Source organism: Suillus subalutaceus, assembly GCF_016647625.1.
Source record: "Suillus subalutaceus strain FC151 chromosome Unknown DFJ58scaffold_30, whole genome shotgun sequence".
Lineage (NCBI taxonomy): Eukaryota > Fungi > Basidiomycota > Agaricomycetes > Boletales > Suillaceae > Suillus > Suillus subalutaceus.
In genome coordinates, this window is record NW_024540279.1 from 75,193 (window position 1) to 100,191 (window position 24,999).

The 24,999-nt window shown below is 48.1% G+C and overlaps 8 protein-coding genes across 8 annotated transcripts; 5 read left to right on the top strand and 3 right to left on the bottom strand.

Annotated features, from left to right (window-relative positions):
- Positions 1–2,434: 2,434 nt before the first annotated feature.
- On the bottom strand, positions 2,435–4,059 carry DFJ58DRAFT_263537 (4-hydroxybenzoate polyprenyl transferase). The gene is made up of 6 exons (XM_041379538.1): positions 3,630–4,059; positions 3,425–3,577; positions 3,252–3,369; positions 3,103–3,188; positions 2,918–3,051; positions 2,435–2,867 (listed from the first exon to the last, which is right to left on the bottom strand). The coding sequence occupies exons 1-6, from the start codon at positions 3,778–3,780 to the stop codon at positions 2,556–2,558; spliced, it is 954 nt and encodes a 317-aa protein (XP_041245917.1). The 5' UTR covers positions 3,781–4,059; the 3' UTR covers positions 2,435–2,555.
- A 1,697-nt stretch (positions 4,060–5,756) lies between these two features.
- On the top strand, positions 5,757–9,063 carry DFJ58DRAFT_777732 (ribosome biogenesis protein tsr1). The gene is made up of 10 exons (XM_041389574.1): positions 5,757–5,940; positions 6,003–6,063; positions 6,132–6,411; positions 6,462–6,981; positions 7,035–7,501; positions 7,564–7,813; positions 7,869–8,036; positions 8,082–8,292; positions 8,350–8,463; positions 8,548–9,063. The coding sequence occupies exons 1-10, from the start codon at positions 5,899–5,901 to the stop codon at positions 8,775–8,777; spliced, it is 2,343 nt and encodes a 780-aa protein (XP_041245918.1). The 5' UTR covers positions 5,757–5,898; the 3' UTR covers positions 8,778–9,063.
- A 692-nt stretch (positions 9,064–9,755) lies between these two features.
- Positions 9,756–11,738, top strand: DFJ58DRAFT_873323 (CHAT domain-containing protein; the record flags this gene model as incomplete). The annotated part of the gene is made up of 5 exons (XM_041394366.1): positions 9,756–9,990; positions 10,052–10,186; positions 10,259–10,362; positions 10,427–10,691; positions 10,756–11,738. The coding sequence occupies 5 exons, from the start codon at positions 9,756–9,758 to the stop codon at positions 11,265–11,267; spliced, it is 1,251 nt and encodes a 416-aa protein (XP_041245919.1). The 3' UTR covers positions 11,268–11,738.
- DFJ58DRAFT_263596 (uncharacterized protein) lies at positions 11,328–12,347 on the top strand. Its single transcript, XM_041379539.1, has 3 exons — positions 11,328–11,738; positions 11,794–11,910; positions 11,966–12,347. The coding sequence occupies exons 1-3, from the start codon at positions 11,493–11,495 to the stop codon at positions 12,257–12,259; spliced, it is 657 nt and encodes a 218-aa protein (XP_041245920.1). The 5' UTR covers positions 11,328–11,492; the 3' UTR covers positions 12,260–12,347.
- Positions 12,348–12,612: 265 nt separating this feature from the next.
- Positions 12,613–14,119, top strand: DFJ58DRAFT_744280 (uncharacterized protein; the record flags this gene model as incomplete). Its single annotated transcript, XM_041387307.1, has 4 exons — positions 12,613–12,652; positions 12,711–12,990; positions 13,619–13,769; positions 13,825–14,119. The coding sequence occupies 4 exons, from the start codon at positions 12,613–12,615 to the stop codon at positions 13,888–13,890; spliced, it is 537 nt and encodes a 178-aa protein (XP_041245921.1). The 3' UTR covers positions 13,891–14,119.
- Positions 14,120–17,209: 3,090 nt separating this feature from the next.
- DFJ58DRAFT_777749 (uncharacterized protein) lies at positions 17,210–21,615 on the top strand. The gene is made up of 19 exons (XM_041389575.1): positions 17,210–17,550; positions 17,605–17,661; positions 17,717–17,775; positions 17,925–17,962; positions 18,019–18,160; positions 18,221–18,336; positions 18,386–18,493; positions 18,547–18,682; positions 18,735–18,856; positions 18,904–19,077; positions 19,132–19,294; positions 19,343–19,464; positions 19,518–19,837; positions 19,888–19,938; positions 19,989–20,184; positions 20,240–20,395; positions 20,447–20,779; positions 20,811–21,190; positions 21,244–21,615. The coding sequence occupies exons 1-18, from the start codon at positions 17,452–17,454 to the stop codon at positions 21,158–21,160; spliced, it is 2,742 nt and encodes a 913-aa protein (XP_041245922.1). The 5' UTR covers positions 17,210–17,451; the 3' UTR covers positions 21,161–21,190; positions 21,244–21,615.
- Positions 21,616–21,891: 276 nt separating this feature from the next.
- DFJ58DRAFT_725818 (AP-2 complex subunit mu) lies at positions 21,892–23,515 on the bottom strand (the record flags this gene model as incomplete). Its single annotated transcript, XM_041385297.1, has 7 exons — positions 21,892–22,097; positions 22,146–22,269; positions 22,326–22,630; positions 22,690–22,819; positions 22,870–23,014; positions 23,063–23,261; positions 23,317–23,515. The coding sequence occupies 7 exons, from the start codon at positions 23,513–23,515 to the stop codon at positions 21,892–21,894; spliced, it is 1,308 nt and encodes a 435-aa protein (XP_041245923.1).
- A 57-nt stretch (positions 23,516–23,572) lies between these two features.
- Positions 23,573–24,962, bottom strand: DFJ58DRAFT_777755 (uncharacterized protein). Its single transcript, XM_041389576.1, has 7 exons — positions 24,868–24,962; positions 24,769–24,811; positions 24,640–24,713; positions 24,430–24,588; positions 24,126–24,374; positions 24,056–24,075; positions 23,573–24,005 (listed from the first exon to the last, which is right to left on the bottom strand). The coding sequence occupies exons 1-7, from the start codon at positions 24,942–24,944 to the stop codon at positions 23,707–23,709; spliced, it is 921 nt and encodes a 306-aa protein (XP_041245924.1). The 5' UTR covers positions 24,945–24,962; the 3' UTR covers positions 23,573–23,706.
- Between the last annotated feature and the right edge of the window lie 37 nt (positions 24,963–24,999).

Below are 24,999 nucleotides of genomic sequence, written 5' to 3' on the forward strand. Positions count from 1 at the left end.
TCCCGAATATGCCGGTCAACCTATTAAGTTGTTTCAATACACGCATGTTGAGCGCTGAGCGCTTTGACAGTACCTGAACCTGCTAATTAGTTGCTCTTTAAACCGAAGACATCATATCTGACAGGCTATCGAATCACGTTGGGCGGCTTACATTACCAAGAGTATTACATAATAACAATCAAATATATCTTCCTTGTCGTCCTCTTCAGCTTCGACTTATACTAGTTTCGCTTCCATTTACTTCTCCTTACATAGGCTAGAAGGTCCCCCATCCCTAGAAGATCACTTCTACCCCACTGGCAGGATCCGAGGCAGAGATTGTCGGTGGTGTGAGTCGGTTGCGAGTAAAGCGAAAGAGCTGCCGGCCCTGCGGGAATATTAATGGGCAGTTGATGTTGGTGGGTGATATATAAGTACTAAAGAGGATTCGATGGTAACATCCGATGAAACGTTAAAGTACAGCAGTTGTTTCGCCACCGTCCTTGGTCTTGAGTCATTGAAGGAGCTCGTCCACTGGCAGCTCGCTACTAGATGTCTCGTACTACTAGGAGGCTACCAATAGTACTTACGAGACATGGAACCCGGTGAGTAGTCGCCGAAGTCATCCTCGTTCTGTATGGTTGTATTCAGTTGTGATTCTCAAGTTCTCGGAGAAATGCGACTTGACATTATCAACACGGTTCACCGGTTCAGTGACTGTCAAGGCTCCCGATTTGCTAAGTCATACCCATTAAACACCGCCAACCCGCGGTGAAGCTTTGAAGCTCCGTGGGCTCTATCCTACACCCTCTAAACCCGTCAGCATAGAACCACGATAATACCCGTGCGTTTCCCTATAGAGTAAGTATTATACAAGAATCAGAACAATTGTGCATTTATTACAATCATGGGCGTTGACTCAGATATTCGAACGTTTGGATTCATCCTTACTTCTGGTTTTACCGGTCAGCGGTACGGGAAGCCCATCACACGTCCTCAGTGATACGGAATTCTACCCGGATGGAGCAAAGTGCTTGGCCTCGTGTTCCATTATCTCCGGTTCGAAGATCATGGCATCATGCACGAGATTAGCCTCCACATTGATTATTGCCCCTGTTTCTCGTTACCTCACATTAGGACTGTCCCTGTCGTTACAAACCCTCCATTCCATGGGCGATGCCACCATTTGATGGCTACTAGCCTACGGGTAACTCTGGCGTTCAAGTTAGTGGCCCAAAACGGATACAAAGTTCAATCCGTTAATTCCAATCGCTATGGAGCCTCGAGGCCTCCATTTAGAGTTCATAAGAAGGCCAAGACAAAGATATTAATGTTGTTTTGCAAATTCACCTCAAGTGGGAGCGGAGCTCAACGTTCAACTTCCTTAACTGGTCTTTTATTCTGTGCCGCAGTATTTCAAAGAGCCCATGCATATGGGGATAGTCACTCAATATTTGGTTCGGGTGCCTCACAAGATGGTGCCATTCCTTGTGGCCTCCGTGGCGAGTATTAGTCGGCTCGTCACAAAGCGTCCAAACCAGTGCCTATAGAGACAAGGTAAGGATGCGAAAGTATACGAGGGATCCGTGAAGCTTGAAGTGCAGGAGCGGTAGTATCGAACGGCGCTGGACGATCGAGACTGTGCAGATACCAAGATGATGTCCGCAGGTGTGAGTGGTCTTAAAAAGGCAAGGTGAGAATTTGTTCTCATTAGAATTCTGTATACAGATTCGAACTAAATATTGGGGACAGAACCCTTACAGCTAGAGGTTCAGATGGACAGACCAGATGGGCTAAAATTTTTGTTTGTTTTACCACTTCTATTCACTTGTGGAACTTCACAAATAACAGGGTTTCGCCTATACTGTTCGGGTAGGAATACCTCGGGAGGTCGCTGCTTCTGGCTCGGACAACGCCGCCTTGAAACCAGTAGAAATACATCGACACTCTGAGATATATAAATCTGCCGAACCGACGAAACAGAACCCAGCTGAGAAACGAGATAGCGACAAACTCGACACAGTAACGTTACGATCTTGTTTTGCCTCGTTGATTACCTTGCAGAGCAAGGTCTATCTTGATGGAGTTGTACTAAATAAGACAAAATATGCACGTGGTCCAAAACAAATCACAGTCTTTGATGCGAATACAGAATCTGCGAACTGCGTCATTTGTCAACAGCAGAAACAAGTATATGTAAACAGTTAAGTGGGAAACGCCGACCCCTAGTATCGTAATAAGCTGGACCCCGTAGTTTGAGTTCGCTGCTTCCGACTCGGACAACGTGCCGACTACCGATATCGTACGTTTTATGATCTAAGGAGGGTATCGTAATAAGGCGGACCCCGTTGTTTGGCTCCAACACAAAAAATGAAATCGGGTCCATTGATATGAAAGCTAGCTATAAGCTTCTCTAAATTTCAGACAATAACGAAACGAAATCGCGGCACACCAGTCTAAGACGTAAAATTATATTATTATTTTGCATACGGGAAGTCATCTATTGCATACGTAAGAAGTAAACTCTACGATCTCGTGAGGTAAAAGAAACTCGGAAGGGAATAATATCATCGCATCTAGAGCTGCGTCTTTACCAGAAAGTCGGCGAAAGCTCCAGCCCAGACCCAGAAGCCGAACCAAGCATTACTGAGAAGCGTAGCATCACAGCTCTCCTTGTTTTCAAAGTCAGTCCGGGCGAGAAGTCGGGCAAGGTGAAGTGCGCCCAACCCAACACCGCAGAAGAATGGCAACCCGTGTCCGTTGCGGTATCCGGCATACGACACCAGAGAACAAACAATGGCGGAGAAGATAGCAAGAATAGGCCGGATCTGATCTCCAAAGATGATCGTGGTTGAGCGCACACCATATTTGGCGTCTTCATCTCTGTCCTGATTTCATTGATCAGCCGAAGAGTGCGGAACGAAATAAAAAATCTTACTTGACGGGCATAAGACGTATCGTACACGATTGTCCAGCAAGCAGCCCCAATGTACAGAGGGATGTACACATGCCAGTCAACTGCTCCAACAACTGAAGCCGCACCTAGCAGTGCTCCCCAATTGAAGCACACGCCTATCCGACGATATCAATAACTGCCGCGTCTTGGAACTTGGTATAGCGTACCAAGTACTGCCTGGGGCCAATTGGTCACCCGCTTCATGGCAGGATACAACACCACCAGACCCAGGGACGAGAGTCCAAGTCGCAAGCTTGAAAAAACAGGAATGATAAATATGGGAACCGATCAAAAAATTCACCTAACTCCAACACACCTGTATTCATTCAACTGCATCAACAACCAGATGCCAAGAGCCAGCTGTGGGATAAGGAAGAGGAATGCCTGGAACATCGAGACATCACCCGCAGCCAAGGGTCGCGTGCTTGTTCGAGCTTAAAGTGAAAGCGTTACCAGGAGCCATCACTTGATTGAAAGGGTAGCACTTACGAACGGCAGCGTCGACATCTTTGTCCCACATGTCATTGATCACGCAGCCAGCGGCGTGGAACACTTGGGAGGCGGTAAGGAACAATCCAACATAGGTCCACACCGTCGACATCGGCGTGCCGTGTGCGTAGCAGGCCATGGTGACCGACCATGCTAAGTTGCTCAAGTCAACGACAGAGAGAATAATATCATGAAAGCTACTCACCACAAGGATAGAATAGCAAGAGTGTTCCAGCGGGGTTGTGAACTCGTGCAAGATAGAGATAAGGACGTATGTTGGAAGGAAAAGAGTCCACCCAAGTTGCGTCCGAAGACAAGGGAAGATGCTGCTTGACCGCTGTTGATTTGACCTCCATGGTAAAGTGGGCAGATGAGTGGATGCAAGGAAGGGGGGTGAATCAAGACGGGCTTTTATACATTTATCTTGCTCGCTTCAAGACAAAAAGGTAAGGAAATCGAAATAACACACATGATAAAGCGGCGATTGCAAACAGTCAACCGAAGAGGGCCTTTAAATTTCAGGATGGCCGAGGATGATGCCATAGGTAAGGACACTGCCGCATCCCGTGGCCACAGCCTGCACGTGTTTGCTCCACAACGCGCGTTTTTGCCGTCTGAATGTAAATCTCAAGAGATGTTGAGAATTTCGTCGGTGAGTAGTTATCATTACTCTGACAGACTACAGCCGAGTCTGACTGACATCCGCGGCGATGCCGACCGACTTGAGGTGAAAGCCAATGGATTATTTTCCATAGGCAAAGTATTCCGGAATAATTCTGAGTCTGAAATGTCACGGTGGCTCGGATATTAGCCCGCTAAACGAATAATAGATTCGGCACCCTCATCGTTTATTACTTATACTTAATCTTTGCCGACCCCAGCTTGCTTCTAAATCCTTGCATCAACACCCCGAGTTTAAAGAGACATTAACACACAATTGGCGAAAGGTTGAAAACACACCTTGGTATCGCTGCGCGACCTGCTGCGCTTCATGTCATCATGATGTCGAGCAAGGTGTTAGTAGCCTAAAACGGAAGGAAGACTTGGCGACGACGCCCGCCTAATAAGGTTACATGATGCATTTTACGAAAAATCATCCCTAGCTATACAACGGCCGGTCGCCGGGCCCCATCCCAAGACCCTCTTTCTTTGTGAGCCTCGGTTTACTTGCAACGTCATTAAGTCAATTGCAGTTAGTGTTGTTGGCAGAACTCGGCAGTTTTGCCAACCGGTTTGGCAAACCGGTTCCGGTTTTCGGCAGAACTCACGCGAAAGGGGGGTGGCAGAACCTGGCAGAACTCCAGGGGATCCGAGACTCGCGGAGATGTAATTTTGATCTCTGACAACAAGATTTGAATTCAAGAGAACATGAAAATCGACGTCCTTAAAAAAGTAAGATGGTGCAAACTGGAGGGCCCCTCGCATCACTGGTCAACGACAATTTCGAGCGCCTGATGAGGTTGAGGTGGTTAATTACAATGGCGAATGGGACAAGGCAACATTGATGTCATCGTTAGGAATGTCGTATACATTGCAGCATAGTCTACATACTAGCGCCTACTAGTAGAGTTTTGCCAGTTCTGCCGGTTATAACCGCCGGGTAGAACTAAATCCAAATAGTTCTGCCGCCCACACTAGGCACAGTACTTAAGTGCTTCTCTATATATTGTTAAACCGATACCAACATACATATTGTCCGCCAAGGCACCAAGGCATGATTGGCATATCTCGACATGCTGTGGTAGTCTCTCCCAACGTTTGTGTAGGCCCGAAGTCCCAGACGAACACTAAGCGCAAAACACATATTAATGAGATTGTTGACACACTGAACACCACATGCGTGCACTCATAGCATGTCACATAAGTAGTCCTTCCGATCGGATGTCTGAACATGAACAGTGTACTCGGGCGATGGTGGTTAGCACGAGTCATGTAAGAACAAATCCCCACAATGTGCCGAAAGGCAGGAGCTGTGACAGGCAGCAAGCATCCAACCGGATACTAATCACGAACTGCTCGTCGAACTCGAGAGACCTCAAAAAAACCGAAAAACTTGCATAAAACGCAGGAAGACACGACGGAAGACCCGTCATCAGGAATCTCTCGATCCGACACCACCGACAAAACCGGAGGCACCAGCATTAAGATGGAGACGACGACGAAGCAGTAGACGATGAAGCTGGAGCTATGGCGAGTCAAACGCAATGGTGATTAACGTTTTAACAGCTGAATGATGTATTTCTTGATGATATGGCGGCGAGCGAAGAGAACGTTCGAGCTTCAAAGCTCCACAGACAGGAACAAACAAATATGTGAAATCCGGACCGCCCAAACTTGGTGACATCGATATTAGGTTTGCCATTGTAAAAAATCGTTATACCAGTCCCCTATAGGGTCCTGGAATATCGCGTTCACCACGAGCTACTGGCACCGACTCTAAGAACTTTGCACTTAGGGACGTGCGCACCTCCACGATGGTCGTAGAAGCACACCATCATAGATCAACTCTCAAGCAGGTCCGACATCTAACATTTTCATTCATTCATTCGAAATCACATCTCATCTAATCTTACTACAGAAAAATAAACCTTTCAAATCCCATCATGCCACTAAATCTGCCCTCAAAGACATCGCAAAAGGTGCTCTTCTCTAATCATTTACCTACTGATCTTGATCTCAAAGTCCCTCTGTACGTTTCCTCTGACAGGTCGCACTGCTCGCCAAAGCACAAAATCTCCGGCAGTAAGCACTGTTGCACAGGCTCGCCTCAACAGGCGCAACACCCAAAAGCAAGCTCAGGCCACTAAACGCGCCTCCCTCGTCGCTGCGACCCGCATCTTCAACGGCACCGATGGCGCCCCACGAATCGTCGCCATCATCCCCCTTTCCGAGGACATCGATACCCGAGCGTGCATCCAAGCCCTCGGAAAATGCGTAGATGAAGAGATATACGGGATCAACGAAAACAAAAACATATGGGCTATGAAGTTCGTCCCTTCAATTCCTTCATTCCATACTGATCTAATCACACACACAGAGCATCCCGATTCAAAACATCCCTCCAATTCCTCCCCGTACCCTTCGCTCACCCATTCGCTGCTTTAGATGCAGCCCGCGCCGCAGACTACACGCTCCTCTTGCTCTCCCCGACTATCGAAGTTACCCCCGCAGGCGACACTCTCCTCCGCATGCTCCAAGCACAAGGCCTCCCTACAGCCATCGCAGCCATCCCACCAACGACCATTGAAAACCTCGATGCCAAAGCCAGGCCAGCAGTACTCAAAAGTCTCCTTTCCTTCATACAATACTTTGATCCCGCTCAGCGCCGAGTATTCGATCTCAGTGCGCCAGCAGACTCACTCAACACCCTGCGAGCCCTCGCAGAGGGCTGTCCTGGCGAGGTCAAGTGGCGCGCAGGGCGGCCGTGGGTGGTAGGTGAGAGTGTAGAACGAGAAGAGGGCGGGGTGTTAAAGGTGACGGGTGTCGTTCGTGGGGGCAGACTTAGCCCCGATCGGCTCGTACACATTCCTAACTATGGGGATTATCTAGTTTCGAAGGTGAGTCATGGGTGGGTGTGTGGATCCGTTTGGTAGATTTAAAATGGCTGTAGATCATGTCCGCTCCACTCCCTCGCACAAACCATGCCAGGCCTGGTGGTATGGATGTGGAAGCTGAGCCTGTGCTCCTTGCTGAACGTGTCCCATCCTCTGCTGACTCCCTGGTGAGCACAAACGTCGCAGATGACATGGCGAACGAACAAACATGGCCGACGGAGGAGGAGATGGCGGGTGCACTGCAAAGCACTGGGGAGGGCGAGGTACCAGATGCGAAGAAAGGCACGACGCCGAAGCGCATCAGGCGTATTCCTAAGGGTATGACTGAGTATCAAGCCTCGTGGATCGTAGATGAAAGCGAGGACGAAGACCAGGATGAGGAACGTGAGGAACAGGACGGGCAGGGAGGAGGGCAGATGGATGAGGACGAGGAGATGGTATTCGATGACGCGCTGGACATGGAAGGCGAGCGCAAAAGCGTTGTCGCGTTCCAAGAACTCAACATGGAAGAGGAACAAAAACAGTACGTGCTCTTCTTTCTCAAGTTGTTCTTTCGCAACAGTGACATTTGTTGGACCAACACAGACTTATATCATGGAGAGAGCGCGCCCAGGAAGAGCAAGACGCTCAAGCTTTTCCAGATGAAATCGATACTCCACAAGACATCCCTGCACGTACACGGTTCGCGCGGTTCCGTGGGCTTCGATCCCTCCGCACGAGTCCGTGGGACCCGTATGAGAACCTGCCTGGCGAGTACGCACGGATATTCGAATTCGAAGATTTCAAGCGTACCGAGAGAGACTTGTGGCGTGAGTTGGAGGATAATGGTATTCAGGTTTGGAATCATCTGCTTATTACTGTTCAAGTAATCGCTAAAAACCTTACTGCAGCCCGGCATGCGCGTATCAATCTTTATTGAGGGTGTCCCACAAGAAGCCAGCGTACCCTCCGAGTCGCCGTTTGTCCTATACGGATTGTTGAAACACGAGCACAAAAAGACAGTCCTACACTTCACCGTGCAGCGGAACACAGAGTGTGAAGGTTCTGTTAGATCAAAGGTTCGTCGCCTGTCGGTCCCTTAGCCGTAACTGAACTCCCCGAAGGACCCCTTGATCCTGTGTTACGGACCCCGCAGGTTGCGCGTCAACCCTGTATACTCTCAACACACTCGCGGCGGCGGAAAAGGCGCGAACAACGTCCACAAATTCGAGAGGTTCTTATGGCACGGCACTACGACTGTCGTGAGCGTCTACGCACCGATTACGTTCGGGAAGCAGCCGTGCATGCTCCTACGTGAGACAAAAAATCCACAAAGTGCGCTCGTTCTCCCAGCGGAGATACGATAGGCGATTGGCTGATTAAAACGAACAGCACCGGAACTCGTGGCGATGGGCACGTTCATGAACCCTGATACGACACGTATCATCGCGAAGCGAATCATCCTCACGGGCCACCCGTTCAAGGTGCACAAAAAAAACCGCTACGGTGCGGTACATGTTCTTCAACCCAGGTCTGTGTTGTTCCTGTTCTTTATTTTTTTCTCATGCTCATAATTTTTTTCTTGCACAGACGACATCCAGTATTTCAAGCCTATTCAGCTATTCACAAAACATGGGCGGACGGGACATATCCGGGAGTCTCTTGGGACGCATGGGTATTTCAAGGCACATTTCGATGGGCCCGTCAATCAGATGGACACGGTGTGTATGTCGTTGTATAAGCGCGTGTACCCGCGGTGGAGCGAGAATTGGACAACGCTTGGTGCGAGTAGCGGGAGGGGTGATGAGATGGAGGAGTAAGTGGTGACTGTTGGTCTTGATTTTGTGGGTAGGGCGACTCTCGATGTCAAATGGAGCCTATGCTTTGGAATTTGTAACAGCAGCTGGAGAGTTGTTTCAGCGAGTGTAACTGAACTATGCCCGGCGCATTTTTCGTTAGAGTCGTATCGGATGGAAGCTTCATAGACGACAAGTGCGTTAAACTTGTCTTCATATTCACCCGACACAAGTATGTACTCCGATTTGTGGCTGGTATAATTATCCAATGTACTGCCAAACACAATAAAGTACTTAGCATCAAGCATCATCAAGGAGATCTGCTATCAGTGAGAATAATAACTAGCCACGATCTGTCGTGAAATACCCGTCCCTCACCTCCCGTCGAGAATCTAGGTTGGCACGTACACATCTCAGGGATATACCTTATGTTTCTGGGACGATCCGCACGAGGCGTGAAGGTGAATTTTATTTCATGGACAGACTATCACATAAAAAGGAGGTTTCGGCGCAATGACTGGGCCTAATTAAGACGGAGCTTTGAGGATCTATACACTGCAAAAATGTTGCCAGCAGGTTTCGAACCGACTGCAAGAGAAACAGATTTTGATTCTGTTGTGGTAACCACTTAGTTAAGACCAGTTAAGATGAGCCTCCGAGGAATCCATGCATGAGTGATATGACTTTATATTCCAATATTAATGGCCCTCTCTTCGAGATTTAGTTTCACTGGTAAACTAACTCAGATTATCTGTCGAGGTTCTGTCTAGGTATATGAGAGGGCGCCCATTGATTTATCGACGATCAATACTAATGTTGGCTACGCTATCGTAACCAGCGAGAGGAGGCTCTAGCATAACTCGATGATGGGTTTTCTTCGCGAGACTCGCACTTTCGCTGTTTCACTGACTATGCCCATTGCCCACCTTTGCAGTACAGCAGTACAGGCTCCCAGCACTAGTCGGTGATCTTTTAGCCTCAGTGGCCTCCATTAGTGCAATTATGCCAGCGTCTATCGTGCCGAACAACCCTTCGATGACAACATGGAAATACATGTGTCGTATGACCTTACCCTTGATCTTGAACTTGAACTTCATTCACAGTCCCCATATCCTCACTCCCATCTTCCCCTACCACTCATTCTGTCCACCACCCAGCCCATCCTCGATCCTTGTCGTTTTCCTTCATCTCACCATCATGACTGGTAACAGGAAAGACCAATCTATCAGGCTTGAAAGTCTGGCCGCTCACTCCATATCACCTTAATGTCTGTTGTGGTCATCTCGCTTTACTCACAGTCATCAGCAGCAAAAATATCAAAGTCCCTTCCGAGCGTATTCCCGCTGGCATTTACATATCCCTCAATGTCGATCCTAGGAGACGCTGGAAATCAACCATCGGAGTTCTATCATCAAACGAATCTGTAGCGTGGGGTGAGACCGTGACCCTGTAAAGTCCCATGTAGACTTTTGAACACAATTTGAGGATTGATCTTCTGTTTGTAGAACACTCGACGCATCACCCAATTCCTACTGGTCGTATGGGCATCCTTCGAGCTCGATCGAATGCTAGGCAATGGGGAAGTCGTTGGAAAACTAGAAATGACACGGTATGTCGATCATGGAGATGAGCCCTTCGTTGAGTAACCTGCTTCTCATTCATGCACATAACAGCTCGTAGTCCCGTCCTTCCCACGCGTTCATGGTGTCCGCCCTTCCCTCACCCTAAAGGCCACTGTTTTACGCCCAGAGGAGACGAGGAAGGAATTGCAAGTCCTCTTGCGAACAGTATGGGACGAGGTCATGCTACCCATCGTCATCGTCTTCCAGCGTGATCTCACAGTAACGGGCCGCTCTCGGATCTGGCTGTGTCCGACTGCAGCCTTCACGTTCATTCCTCTCCACGCAACTCATCCCTCTCGAGCGAAGGCAGACAGACGTGGGAGGACGTCTACATCTGTCCTTACACCCCGACACTTTCAGCTCTGATCAGATCTAGACAGATGATGAAGACACGTCCTTCGCTGCAATTGGACAAAGTAAACCGGGTGCGGGGCAAGGCGAGGCGCTCTTGACTATCGACAACGAGCTTGAGCTCGTCCCCACGACGGCCAACCCTACCACTCTCTCTGGCAACGACGCCACGCGAGCAGGTGCACTCGACGCTTTGCAACGCAATACTTGGGTGCACCTCGCTTGTCATGGAAAGCAGGACCGCAAGCAGCCTTATAACTCAAGTTTCGCCATGAGAGACAAACCTCTGACGCTGCTTGATATCATGGAGAACGACACTCCGCATGCTGAGTTCGCGTTCTTGTCGGTGTGTCATACTGCTGTTGGAGATGAGGAGACACCTGACGAAGTCATCCACCTCGTAGCTGGACTCCGGTTTTCGGAATGCAAAAGCGTCATTAGCGCTCTGTGGGTGGTCGACGATACTGTCGCAAAACACGTTGAAGCTTTCTATGAGAATATGTTCAAGGATTTTGAGGATAGTAGTGTCACGGACTATTAATATAACGAAAACCTTTTCTATATATCATCATATATGACGATATCTGCGGCTCACCAGTCCTCTGATGCCGGCCACATTACCGCATTAGCCTGACACCCGATTTCAATGATATCATTCTCGTGTGCACTGTGATGTCTGTCAGCCTCTCTCGAGGTTGACAGTGGTAAGGACTAGCTATCTATATAAACATGAAAAGTTCGTTCTGATTTCTCAAGATCCCCCACCATGAATCAAGAACAAGCCGGTATTCGAGGTCTCCGCTTACAGTCATATGTACACCCTCTCGCCGCCCTCCCTCACGATGATATAGGGTTCCAAAACGACATTATCTCGATCTTTTTCGACATGGTCGTAATTTGCTTTGTATCGGCTACAGGAATAACGATTGCTTCCCCGTTCGACCTACCTATGAAATGGAAGATGTTGTGCGCCGGTATGATAGCAGCTGTCCTTCTATATGGAATATCGCGGGTGAGTTTATAAATTCTAATTAATTAAACAACAATATTAATTGATTCATTGATAGCACAACGACGCATGCTACAATAGGGTAGTGCGGAAATATAGCATCGCAGAGTGGTACTGGAGGTCGTCGAGAGAACTTCGGAATGAACATCCCTCGTTATATTACGACTTGGTTTCAGTGAGTTATTTGAGTTATTAGTGGAACTTTTCATTGACAGCATTATGTAATCCAGGCCCAACGATTCCTGAATCAGATTTCCTCCTGGAATTGGTTCGAGCGTCTGTTCTACGGAACAATCCGCTTCTATTCTCTTCGGCAACACGCCAACACCCTCTTTCACATCCTTCCAAATTCATGTTCTTTTTTCGAACCTCAGGAGGGGGTACTACATCGCCCAAGAGACGTCCCTTCACAGGCATACTACTTGAGTGTTGCCCTTCCCGAACCACCTTGGCCAGGCCCCGTTGCTCAAGCAGGCCCCGTTGCTCAAGCAGGCCAAGGTGCTCAAGCAGGCCCCGCTCCTTAACCAGCCCCCGCTCCTCAACCAGCCCCCCCGCTCCTCCTCGTCAAGTGGTTATTCCACAGCTTAGTCAGCACGTAGACTAGGTTTCGCCATGTTCGTAGCTAGCATCCATCATTATCTCAGCTTGTCTGCCTTGCTCTGGGCTTAGGCCGCTGGCCCTGCTCCAACGATTTTAGACTATGATTAGCACAGGCTCTTCCGCTACCACTAGTCGATCAACCGGCCCTCTTCTAGCGTCAGCGCAATCATATCAGCGTCTATCGTGCCGAACAGCCATCGACCTTGTCCTACAACTCGTTTCACCCGCTGCTCAGTCCATCCTCGATTCTGTGTTCCATTTACTCCATCGCACCATCATGCCCGGTAGCATAGAAGGCCGATCTATCCGACTCGAGGGTGGGTCGCTCCATTTCATCTTCGTGTATTCATCTCATAGCTCACGCTCTATCTACAGTCATCAGCGGAAAAAAATCTCAAAATCCCTTCCAAGCGCATACCTCCGAGGGCGTCTCTGAAATGGCCGGTCTGGGTACAAGTCTAAGGAGACTTCAGGTCTGCGGTCTTGCCACAGGTGGCGATGCTCTGACGGAGTTTGAAGATACCGGTGCCCCGAGCATGGCTGACCCGCCTATCCCACCTGTCACATCCCGCCTCCACCCGCCGCCGCCAGACGCTGGCCCAAAGCCGGAGAGGCCACCGTTGAGGAGGAACATATTCAGGTTGTACGGCCACAAGTGAGGGATCAGTAAGTATACCTTAGTTCAACTTAGAATTAGTTACACATCAATGTTCTTCACCGCAATGTTAAGATATCAATCAATATGATATACATTGCCAAAGATAACTACAACAGTGACTAGTTGTCCACCTGCCCCACAAGTGGCCATGACTCGTGTGTAAGGTATTGTTGTCGCAACATTACACTCCACACGAGTCATGGTCACAGCGCAAGGTGCACAGACGAGAGCAGAAAGAACCCAGGCTCACCCCCACTTGCATTGTCACTTGCTCGAAGGCCGTATCAAGGAGGGTGGCAGCTAAGGAATGGATGTAACGACAGGCGGGCAGGGTATTTGAGCAGCGCAGACATGGCTCGAGTGGCATCTAAATGGAGGATGCCATTGACACCATCTCCAGTGGTGGCGGGCGGGCACAGAAGTAGCATTCCTGACACCAGCTGGCGGGTGGCGGGCAGCGGGCAGCAAAGAGGCGGGATGGTTTATGTCCTTGCTTAGGTGAGCCGCACCTGCTAGCTGATTCAACTCCGCTTGAATTTGCCGAGCTCGCCGAAGGGTACCCAGACTTTGTACCTAGACGTCTGCTTAGACTTATACCAGAAATCCGACATTCACATACCTCCAGGTATCTACGCGTCCGTCGCGGACCTCCCCCTGAAGACCGTGACTTCGTCAGGATCAAGTTCAAGAACGGCACCCGCGGCGACTTCGAGACCTACCACGCTTTCGGCCACAAGTCTGACATTGCTGCAACGGAATTCATCTATAGGATCGAGGTAGGCACCTGCGCTAGTTTTTTTAAGTTGCTCTTACTTAATACCACTGTTCCAGAACTACGCCATTACCAGCCAGAAACAATGGGCCGCTGCTTGCAGCTCAGGTCTTACCGATGACTAGATCCATAATGGCTCCCAGCACGCGATCTCCAGCACCGTCTTTGCCATTCGCGTACTGTATTTTCGACATGTGTGGACCGTGCGTTAGTGTGCACAAATTTTTCAACTATGTTCTGAACGCCAAAGTACATGCAAGGACATTATATTTCAATAACAAGTGTTCATTACACGATTAGCAAGCTGAGTGAGAGCCAAGTACTACGCATGCATTACAAAAATTAACGAGCAAGATGATGATTACATGATTAGCAAGATATACTGAACGCGCGAGAATGTGGTAGACAGGTAATTGACGATATGCATCACACTCTCACCCTCCTGTACATCACAGTCAGTCAAATTGAGAATGAATGTTTGATATCGATACAACGATCACAGAGCGCGGCTGTCCGGCTTTCCATACTCGCCACACCTGTGAGGATGCTAACGAAACTCATGATTGCCGAAACATGGAGTAACACAAACCTTCCATCAGAAGGATAAGTGTGATCGCCGTCCCTGTAATCAACGCAGGCAGTCAACGCACAATTGCAAAATCATACGACTTCTCATCTGCTGATGTCCTTGCGCACAGTAAAATTGGCAGTGAGTTGGCAAATTACTTGGAACGACTCGTCTAAAGAAGCATTAAAGAAATACACAATAAACAAACTTCCTGTCTTGTGGTTCAGAGCGAGAATCCGCCCATCCACCCGAAAAATCCATGAGTTCGAGTTCAGGCTGCAAGAAGATTTGAATTTAAGTCGCTGATTCGAGGTCATGGACATTCAAAATGAAACGGGCTTTCCAAATGCCCTTCGCTGAATCCATTCCCTCGACCAGGTCCCTGCTGCATGTCACGTAGGAGCTCGACGCTTGGCCATGTGAGTCACCATTGCAACCGCTTCACGTCGTATGTATCAAGGTGACTGAACATCACAAGATCAAGCTTGTCAGTGATCTGTGAATTTATAGGGCATCAATCGCTGCGGCAGTCCCTTTCAATGTCACGAGCAGCTAAAGATTGTTGCAGCGCCCAGGTAACAAGGAGCTCTGGTGCAATGAAGTGCTACTAGCAGATACACGGCGGTCTAGGCGTGCACGCAAATAGTGTTACAAAGCAACTCATGATGATGCTCCACAAACTTCTAGATATGAATAGATTGACCTGCAATTAAGGGATGGCACTTGCAGTATTGTTGAGAGGTGCAGCCGCATAAGCCAACGTGCTATACGATAGGAAGAGCCATGAATGTGCACCTCGTTTATTGACCCTCAGAACCGAACCTGATCATGAGTCCAGGTGGACCGGACAATTTGCATAGCCGCCACTGTTACGAAATTCGATAATCCAGGAACTCTGCTTCTCGGTCACATCTATTACACGATGTGATTCAACGATAGCGCAGTCACCGTAGCTTGGCTCAAGGGTTGGGAGGCACTTGTCACGGTTGAGCGTTTCGGGCGCCCAGCCCAGCACATTGTATCGGCTGCGAATGGATCCTGAAATAAATGTAGACGGCTTTCCCGAGATCGAACTGAGATCGCAATTGCAAAATCATCCTACCACCTGCCTCACAAGAATTTGACGCTGGTTTTTGATTGGTGCAGTAGTACGTGTCACGGGTGCACGGCTATGACAGAATACGTATTCAAATGAGATTCAATAGACAGAGTGCGAGTGACTCATGGTGATTTTCAACGAGATGATGCAGGTGGCGCAGACTTTAGACTGATTGCGTGAGAGTCGCACTGTAGATCTCGGGTGTATTTTCAGCGGATGCAGTTATCATATATGTCATGTATAGACGCTCACTTCGCCAAGGAAATCCGACTGCAAAACCTGACTGAGAAGGCTCGAGCGGCACTTAGCACTTACTATGCAACAAGGAGGTGGTGCATGATGCATGATGCTCAAGCTAAAAATCATTTTTCCACTGACCGAATCGACATTGATCGACATAAAATACGCAAAGTTAATGGGGCGATTGTGATATGGTATCACAATCGCTCCGTCAACTTTGCGTATTTTGCCAGATTTTGCCCTCACAGAAGGATGCCGCGGCGGTTTCGATCAATTACGGTACTACTACATGGTTCGAGGCCTCACTTTCAAATTCAATGGGTGAAAATTTGGTCGACCGGCGATGAGTCTTTTCCTCTTGTTCCCTGAAACCAACTCATTTCTGAAAGGCTGCGCGGCGTAGCCGGTGGAGCCATATTTAACCTTATAGACCTACGTTCTATCACCGTGAGCTACAGGCATGGGACCGCATCGTAATCTTTATCAAGATAGGACACGCTCAGGCTGTGGTAACTGGTGCCGGACTAATAGCACCAGTGCCAAACTGGACACTGGACAGCGTATCAGCATCTGAATGATCTCTGCTACAATTCCTCTGATTTTTAAACTTCAAACCCTCTGTCCAGGAAATACTGGGCTGAAGCATTTCAATGACGTATCTGCTTTTGATACACACCATTCAAAGCTATCTTGATCCGTTGATGAAGAACTTTGGCTGAGAGCTCATGTTCGCAATTTCGTGAGGAGCGGAATTCCGGGGTATCCGGTAGTTTAATTCCCCGTGTTCCCAGAGGTGGGGCCTGCGAAAGCAATCGATAACATTCCGCAGGTACGATCTTCTTCCATGAGGCAAGATGTATCACTTTGGCGCCTTTGGTTGCGCCTTGCAGGGCGTCTAGAAGATGAAGAAGCACGGGTTTTGAGACATACTGATGGAATCACTGCATGAAGCGTGGAGTTCGGGAATAATCTAAGTAATGCTGTTTCGCGCTTGTGTGATTGTGAATCACTCTGACCTGTTAATCAGGATGAACCTCAAGATTGCGCGCTATCGGACATCAGCGTAAATGGAGAACTCACTGCCGCAGAAAAAACCATCAGATCTTGGGTATTCAATTGTGGACGTTCGAAATTTGCTCACTGTCATGCATTGTATCTTCTCCATCAGGCTATGCATTGCAGGGTGCAATGCCAATACAACGTGTTATAATCGCACTATATTAACAACGCAATTCATTATGCCTGGAAAATAAATTCCGACTATAACTTGCGTATATAGCAGTTTTCGTGTAAAGGACCGAGATTCACATGCACGACTGTCCCTTGATGTGAGGAAAGGAGCATACTGAAGAGTCTTCATGGAGGGGAACAGATGCTAGCTGTGAGTGTCCTTATGCGCCAAAGGACTTCAGGAAATCGGAACATGCCGCGGAACCTATTTCCAGAGCGGCTGGTTCCGTGGTTAAACTTGAAGTGGCGCTTGTCACAACTTCAAAGCAGTTTCTAGGCGCTACTTAGATTCTTAGAAGCATCAAACGTTTTTCTCAGAATTGAGCCCTGTGCCCTGGGCAAGGGAAAACTGTCATAATTGAGATCTAGCCTAACTTAATATTGACTAATGCTTGCCAGGTGTTCATCCTCGTTTCGGTCCATGTTTGGCCCACTGACTCTCAAGTTGTCATCATGATCATACTGCCACCCCGACACTCATCGAACGCCGAATCGATATCTCGGATAGCCGCCTAGCTACCTGATAGGTATTGCTTCCGCGAGCGTTGCATGTGTTCAGCTGACTCCAGCAGCAAGGCTATCCCCCTATTAGTACGTACTCCAATTTATCGAGCTTCTGTCACATCTATTCGAAGAAAGTGGAGAAAGGTCCGACTCAGGATAAATCACTGGTATATATACCAGCGCTGATTTCACTTCTAGTCTTCTGCAACACCATTCAGCTTTGACTCTTGCTGTTACATCCACTTAATACCCACGGTATGATCATATCTCGTCGCCAGATGTTCTGGCTCATTGAAATTGATACCGAAAGCAGGTCACGATCGCACCGTTAAAAATGATGAACAACTATGATGATGCCAAATCTTCATCGTACGTTACCATTTTGACTGACGAATCACATGCGGTTTATTAACGCAGTCCCCAGGCATTTCGACCGTAGTAAATCTTTACGTAGTGATCGGCAAGTTTCATCTTTATACTTCGAATCGTGATATCGAATAGCTGACTGGTTCCATTAGCCAATCCCGCTCGAATGTTTTGGAGATAGAGTTATTTGGTTCGCATTTCTCTGTATATGATAGCTGTCGACTCGGAAGGTTCACCACTGCGTAGATATCTCTCTACGTGGGAAACTACCGAAAGTTGGGAGGTCTTCTTGGGACGACTTTTTCTGCGTGCGCATCAGTGTTTGCAACCAGCTGCAGACAACAGGCTGGGCACTACGATCTTACAAGTGGAACAAGACACACCGCTTGTGAGTTATCGTTAACTGGGATTTATGTGGGAATTAACAGTATGCGGCACCCTCAACAAGCAAAGTTGAAGAGTCCTCCAAAGTTACATTCAACATCGATGCCTGCGATATGCGACAGTCCCGGCGGATTGGTAGCTTTGAGGACACCGTCGAAAGACTCTTGAAATGCCCAGGTCGTAAGTGAGGTTTACAACTTCCCCTTCAACATATATAACGCATCTTTAGCCATCAGGCGCACTGTCAGTTTATATGGATCACACGGCCAAGAGATCGAGATTTACTTTAGGATTGCACAAATTCAATCTTCGACCATCAACAAGCTATCTATCTCTTGTGAGTAGTCAAGCATCCTTTATTGGGCGCTATTTCTCAAATCATTCCCGCAGACATTGACTTGCAAGATCTGCCCTCCGTCCACCATGACACATTCCGTGTTCAAGTGGCTATAGACGACACTATCTGGGAAAGCCCCTCAAAGTCCAGTAATCAAGGACGTTCCAGATGGACAGACGGATATGATTTGTAGGTCGGTTGACGCTGCGCATATGCATCTGTTTGATGCGTTTGTCATTAGTCCATTCCAACTCGACTCGCATGCTTCACTGCAAATTTTTGCAACACGTTGGCTCCACAAAAACAAGCCGATAGCTGTGGTGGAAGGTTTCGTGAAGGACTGGCTCGCTGCACCCAACGGTGGTAGGTTATCTATGAGTCTTTGTGTAGCCCACTCACAACCTCCGCAGTTGTTCGGAAGACTCTTGAGTCTGGGGGCGCAAAAATTCAGGCAGAATTCAAGGTCTTTCAGACTTCGGGTGTGTCTGCCGCTGGTAATCACCACGTTGAAGAAGCTGCCAATTCGACGGTCGAGCAAACTGACGTACCGAGCACAAAGCCGATCGATGCATTGGACATTTCTGGTACATCTCGGTTGACAATAATGTTCTCCACTGTTGCTAACGGTGCATTAAAAGCTGTTATCCTGGACATCGACCGTGTTCCTAAATTTGGAAAGCTGTCTTGGGATGATCGATTCTTCCTCGAAGTCCATGCAGCGGGTAGCGGAGGGTCTCAGAACATCACATCTCAAGGACAACAGGGGGAGAAATGCTTGATGTGGGATACAACATTCACGTTGTAAGTCCTCCCATGTTGTATCGTTGTGCAATAATTTAGGCATCCCAGTAACGTTTCTCAAACCTCACAACTCGTATTTCGTGTTCTCGGCTACGACGGAAAAGATAGCGAGCCAATTCCTATTGGTATTGCTATCTTCGACGTCGACGAACTTCTCCGGCAAAACAGCTGTCAGTGTCATTTTCCAATGAGGACATTAATTTAATGATGAATCCGCCAACAGTGATCAGACGTCCGCTTCTATCGTCTGCAGCATCCGTGCGCATAGAAGGAATCCCCACTTTGTCTTTCAGGGCAGCACAAGCTGGTGCTATGTCATTTACGAGGTCTTTGAGTTTTTTCACGCAGGAGCTTTCTGCCGCCGTTAACCGTACTGCGGATCTAAATGTCCAACCAAATCAACCAAGAGACTATGGTCAAGATAAAAGAATCATTGAACATGCAATTTCTCGGGCTAGCAGAGACACTGGTGGCGATGAACACCTTTACCCCCTTCTGGTAAAAATCAGTATTTTTGTTTCGGTGGCTGAAAGACTGGCTAAGGTGTGGCACAGCTTCCACACCCGGAAGAACTAGCTTGACTCTTTTTTTAGCTTCACCCCTACGCAAGGATTGCATTTGCAATACTGGCAACAGGATACGAGGTTTGGGCGCACCATTTTCATGCTTATGTGGTATAAATCATCGCTATTAGGTCGTCAGGCAAAAGATCGCTTGCGAATTCGGCATAATTCGGCTGATGCACACTATGCAAGACACTTACGATCTTGTTATGACCGTCGATGCGCTCCCGTATCTGCATAAACAAAAAAACGTCCTCGAAGCGATCATGCAGCAAACAATCGAATGCGCGTTCTTCATCCGTGATTATGTGGATACTCGAGGCAGCTGTGAGTCTTCCAGTTGCAATAGAGTTCTGACTGATGTCGGACGCGATTCACAAAGTTGCGCAAGCAATCAAGAATTCAGCGCTGAACATGGAATCTCAGATCAAAGCATTCGAAAATGCATTCATAGACCTGCAACGCAATTTTCAAAGCTATATGGCCGTCTCTACACAGCTCACTGTACTGAAAATATTAGAAGATGTTCAAGATCTTGGTAAGTCATACTATTTCCCCCCCGCGTCTGTCTTCATCCCGTTTCAAACAGGCGCAAAAGCAGATTTTCGTGATATGTCTTACGCCGTAGACGCCAGATGTGCAGCATCATATGCCGTTCATCTACCGGCCAACAGTGCGGCGCCACCATCTGATCTCATAACATCCCTACAGAGCTGGGTTATTGGGGACAGCAAGGAATCAGAGAGGATCTGCCTCTTGTCCGGGCCTGAAGAGTTGTGCAGCTCCATAGCGCTAGTGATTGGAGAACAATTTCAGTTTGCGTCACGCCTTGGTTCCTCATATTGCTTTCGAGGTACCAGGCACAACGACACCCGGAGTTACTCAAACCTGTTCTCGACAATCGCCCGTGATCTAGCGGATCGTAATGCTCAGTTCAAGCAGAATCTCTGGAGGGACCGTAGGAAATGAGACCAGTCTGCGGAAGACACGGGTGGCGAGGACGCAGTTTGAGGAATTTATCCTCGCTCCCTCTAGAGATGTCATTTGGAACGGTCCATTCCTGGTAATCATTGACGGTCTGGAGCTGGGAGGGAATGAAGCCGCAAGGAAGGAAATATTGAGTGTCCTTGTCGACGCAGGCGCCGAGCTTCCCAGAAACCTCCGATTCCTGATCACTTGCCGGCTGGAGGATGACATATGCAAAGCTTTTCGCGGTCAATCGCATGTTCTGCGCCGGCAGCTGGGAGAAGCTACCCCTCTCGCGACACGCGCGGATAATTTCGAGGATTATGTGGGCGTATAATGCCTTATCTTCTTCCCGTCGTGCTGCGAGGTTTGTGATTTGAATCATGGTCAATGTCATTCGCTGAAATATCGCGTTATAAGATGGCGCGCAAGTAGATCTGGACCAGGTGTTGCCTTTTACTCACTCGAAGTGTCAAGCTAGGCTTGTATAGCACCTGACTCATGAACTCAATTTCGTCGTCCCAATAACTTACAATGATTTCCTCCCCTATCCATAATTCCGTTGACGTATTATACCCAAATTCGTTAGTCCTGCATTATGCTGTTCTGATACTTAGTACTTACTCGCTGTACAAACGTGTTCTTGAGCCACGTCGTTCGTACAAAAAGCCTGCAAAAGCCATCCACGGCAAACCATCCCAAGCATGGTACTACATGTACCATGTGCAGTAGAACACAGCGGCAATCTGGTACCAATAGTTTTCTTCGCACAAATTCGAAAATCTACTGCCGTGTTGATGCGTCGATGTTTGGCCTACCTTTGATGAACAGAACGTACTATCATTCATCACGCAAGCCTGCGTGCGTCTATAGGACACCTCAGTCGACGAGGATTATACGTGTAGAGACAACTCAGAGAAATTTGATCCAACCTGAAGATTTCTAAATCAATGTTCCAATCGAAGCATCAATGGAGCTGGTATTTCCTGGATATAATATAATACATTCACATCTGTTGTACAATAGTCGTACTCCCTTTCTCAAGAGCAGTTCGAAGGCTGGGACGATTCAAGTCAACATCACACAAGTAGAGCCAAATGGATGCTCCTCACCTATAATCATCGCCAGTTCTGGGTTATATACCTGACCCAAGGCAGGGCTTGATATCCGCTCTTTTCTACAATCTTCAGATAGCGAACTTGGATACCAGACACCGTGAAATAGGGGATCTCGAAACTTCACACTGATGGGTGCACGCTTCTCCATGTCTTGTTCTACTGTATTAATCAGTAAAGCGAATGCACAAGGTCAGATCCACTCACCGCTTTTAACGCTCGGAAGACCGAAATGAGCACGCATTAGATATTCCCGGCCACCTCCGAGCTGCTTGATCTTCCAGACGAATGCAGACTTATCAGGAGCATACTGCACACTGCCTGTAGATGCCTAGACAACAGACAGGCGTCAGCTTGGAGTTATCTAGATTATCTAGGACAACAAACTCTGAATTTCGGGCTATCTGCATCATCCGGGACAGGAACATAGATCTCAACATTATTCGCAGAACTTCTGCGCTTGAATTGCGCTTTGCATTTTACCATATATTCCACGCGGCTCCCTTTGTGGCTTTCTACGGCAGCTTCCACCCAAATAAGAGGTTTAACGGGCGTCGACAGTCGGTAAGACATGAGTTCGAACTCGCCGTCTGGAGGTATGAACGATATTGTGCGGTCATTTTCGAACCTGGAGAGCCGGACGCACTGGTGGAACTTGACGTCCTCCATTTCGATAGCTTTGCCCCGAGCAGCTATCGTAAAAATGATATATCAGAGACAATAAGAGGAGTATAAGACAATCATCGCATACTTCTACCAGTGCTTTCAAACATGACCTTGTCGTTCAGCCCGAGTCGCAGTTCAGGCATACCAGACAGGTAACACTTCATTTTGACGGCACCTAATATTTCAGACCGGACCACGTTGCCGTTCGAATTGACCTATGTATGCAATTTATGTCGAGCCTCGTCGCATAGTGAGCAGTACTCACCAAGAGGTTCACGCTCTCAATAACGTCCAGGAACACTTCATTCTTCCTATACCTTATACCCTCTGTTCTCCATGAAACAGCATTCGTGACAGCCATAGGAGGCCGTGCTTGGATCTCAAGCTTGTGCGACTCCTGGGTGATGTACCTAACACAGCATTAGCACCCAACACATACGAGCAAGCCTCATACGCACTCTTGTAATATCTTGCTCTCTGTCGTCTGCGGGAACCCAAAGTCCATCATTTCATCCATCAGCTCATATATAATGACGAAGTTGTCTCTGATAGACTCCTCCTCGAGCTCCTTGAAGTATTCAATCAAGACTTGAGTCAATCGATGGAGGAATATGATGATCTCAGCCGCATTTGAGTTGCGCTTCGATAAAGCCAATACTGCAGTGTAAATCATTAAGGAGGCGGTTCCGCCACAGGACACGTCAATACGTACTGTAGAGATTGGAGTGTCGAATGTGCATGTAATTGATACCTTGACTTGAGAAGCATGGCGTTACTTGCTGTCCCTCTTCTTCGATGTCTAATACAAGCGGTAAGAAGCGCTCGATATACGACGACGGCACATCGTCCTTGTACGAGCGCTGTATTAGAGGCTTCCCCTTCAAGTCGAGAATCGCGATCAAGCTGGCCATGGTGGATGAGAGGCGCGAAACTGCGCGAAAGTAAAGTTGCCTTTTTGAGATTCATAGTGAAACTGCATGTCAATGTCATTACGATACTAAAGTCTTTAAGTAGGTCCAATGGGTATACTATATCTGCCCAGAGCTCAGCTTCTAAGTATTAATGAGAAAAACAACATAAAGTTCCGAAACCAGATATCTACTTATAACCTCAGCCAACCCAAAAACCTGGAACTCCTGGTTGAACGTCTTGGTTTCGCCAAGAGTGGCGCATCTTCACGGGCGTCCTCCGCATTGTTGGCGTAAGAAATGGCGCCAACTTGGGGATCTGAAACTTCGCCAACGACGGTGTCAATGTCGTCTGTCAATGGAGTGGGCGAGTCGCTATCTAGTGAATAACCAAAGTCATCAATCCTGAGCCTACGCTGACGGAACTTCCATGCAATGCACATAGCCAGTAAGGCGGTTTGCATGATGCCGGACACAGCAAACATCGCCCAACCTTTGACACATTATTAATTACGACAATAAGAGCAAGAAACGCAAACGCACTTGTCCAGTTAGTGCCAGGGCTTGGATAAACATGAGCACAACGTCGAATACGGCGAATCTAGTTACTCACCGAAGCGCAATAGATATGGACATTATAGCTGCTCCAGGACTCTGTATTATCATCATGGGGATACTGAGCGCACCGACGAGCTTCAAACGATAAGTCCGCGACAGCTGTGGCGCATATTGAATTGCTGCAAGTAATGCAGAGCTGACGCCGAGAAAGGTCGCCCACAAGGATATTTGACGTGGAACCTCTCCGTCAGGCCCTGGGATGCGTGTGAACAGAAGGAAAAATGTGACGATGGTAATGAGGACACTTCAAAACACACATCAGAATACAGGAGCCAGAAGGTTAGATAGGTCACTCAAACAGATGGATGGTGACAGCCCACGAGACGTTCATAGAAAGACGCCAATCGTCACTCAAAAGCTTTGTCTTGACATGCTGAGGAGGGAGAGTGCCGTGCGCAGGGATGTCAATATCAACGTATTTCAACCGGGCGGGATAGTAGATAATGTACAAAACCAGGCTGCATTTGATGTTGTTAGTTAAACTGCCAGACTAGAGGAGGTAATCATACATGAGCATGAATAAAACCCACTGCAAAGTCACTTGCGTTACTCCAGCAGTAAGTTCCAGGCATCTCCCCACGCTCTGATATCGTAGATTCTCAGTGGCGTGAAGCAGGCAATATCACCGCGGAACGCACCACATCATTACAGCACTGAATAGTAGGCCAGGAAAGCGCGATCCTGTTAAACGGTTCATCAAAAAAAAAAAAATGTCAATACCGTCGGGGGTGGCTCACATGTTAAGCATTCCCGCGGCAGAAGACGTGCTACCAAGCAACAAGAACCACGGGCTAAAGCCCTCTGAAGAGCCCATTTGAATTATTCTGAAATGCTATTCCACAAAAGGTCAGATGTTTACTGTTCTGCAT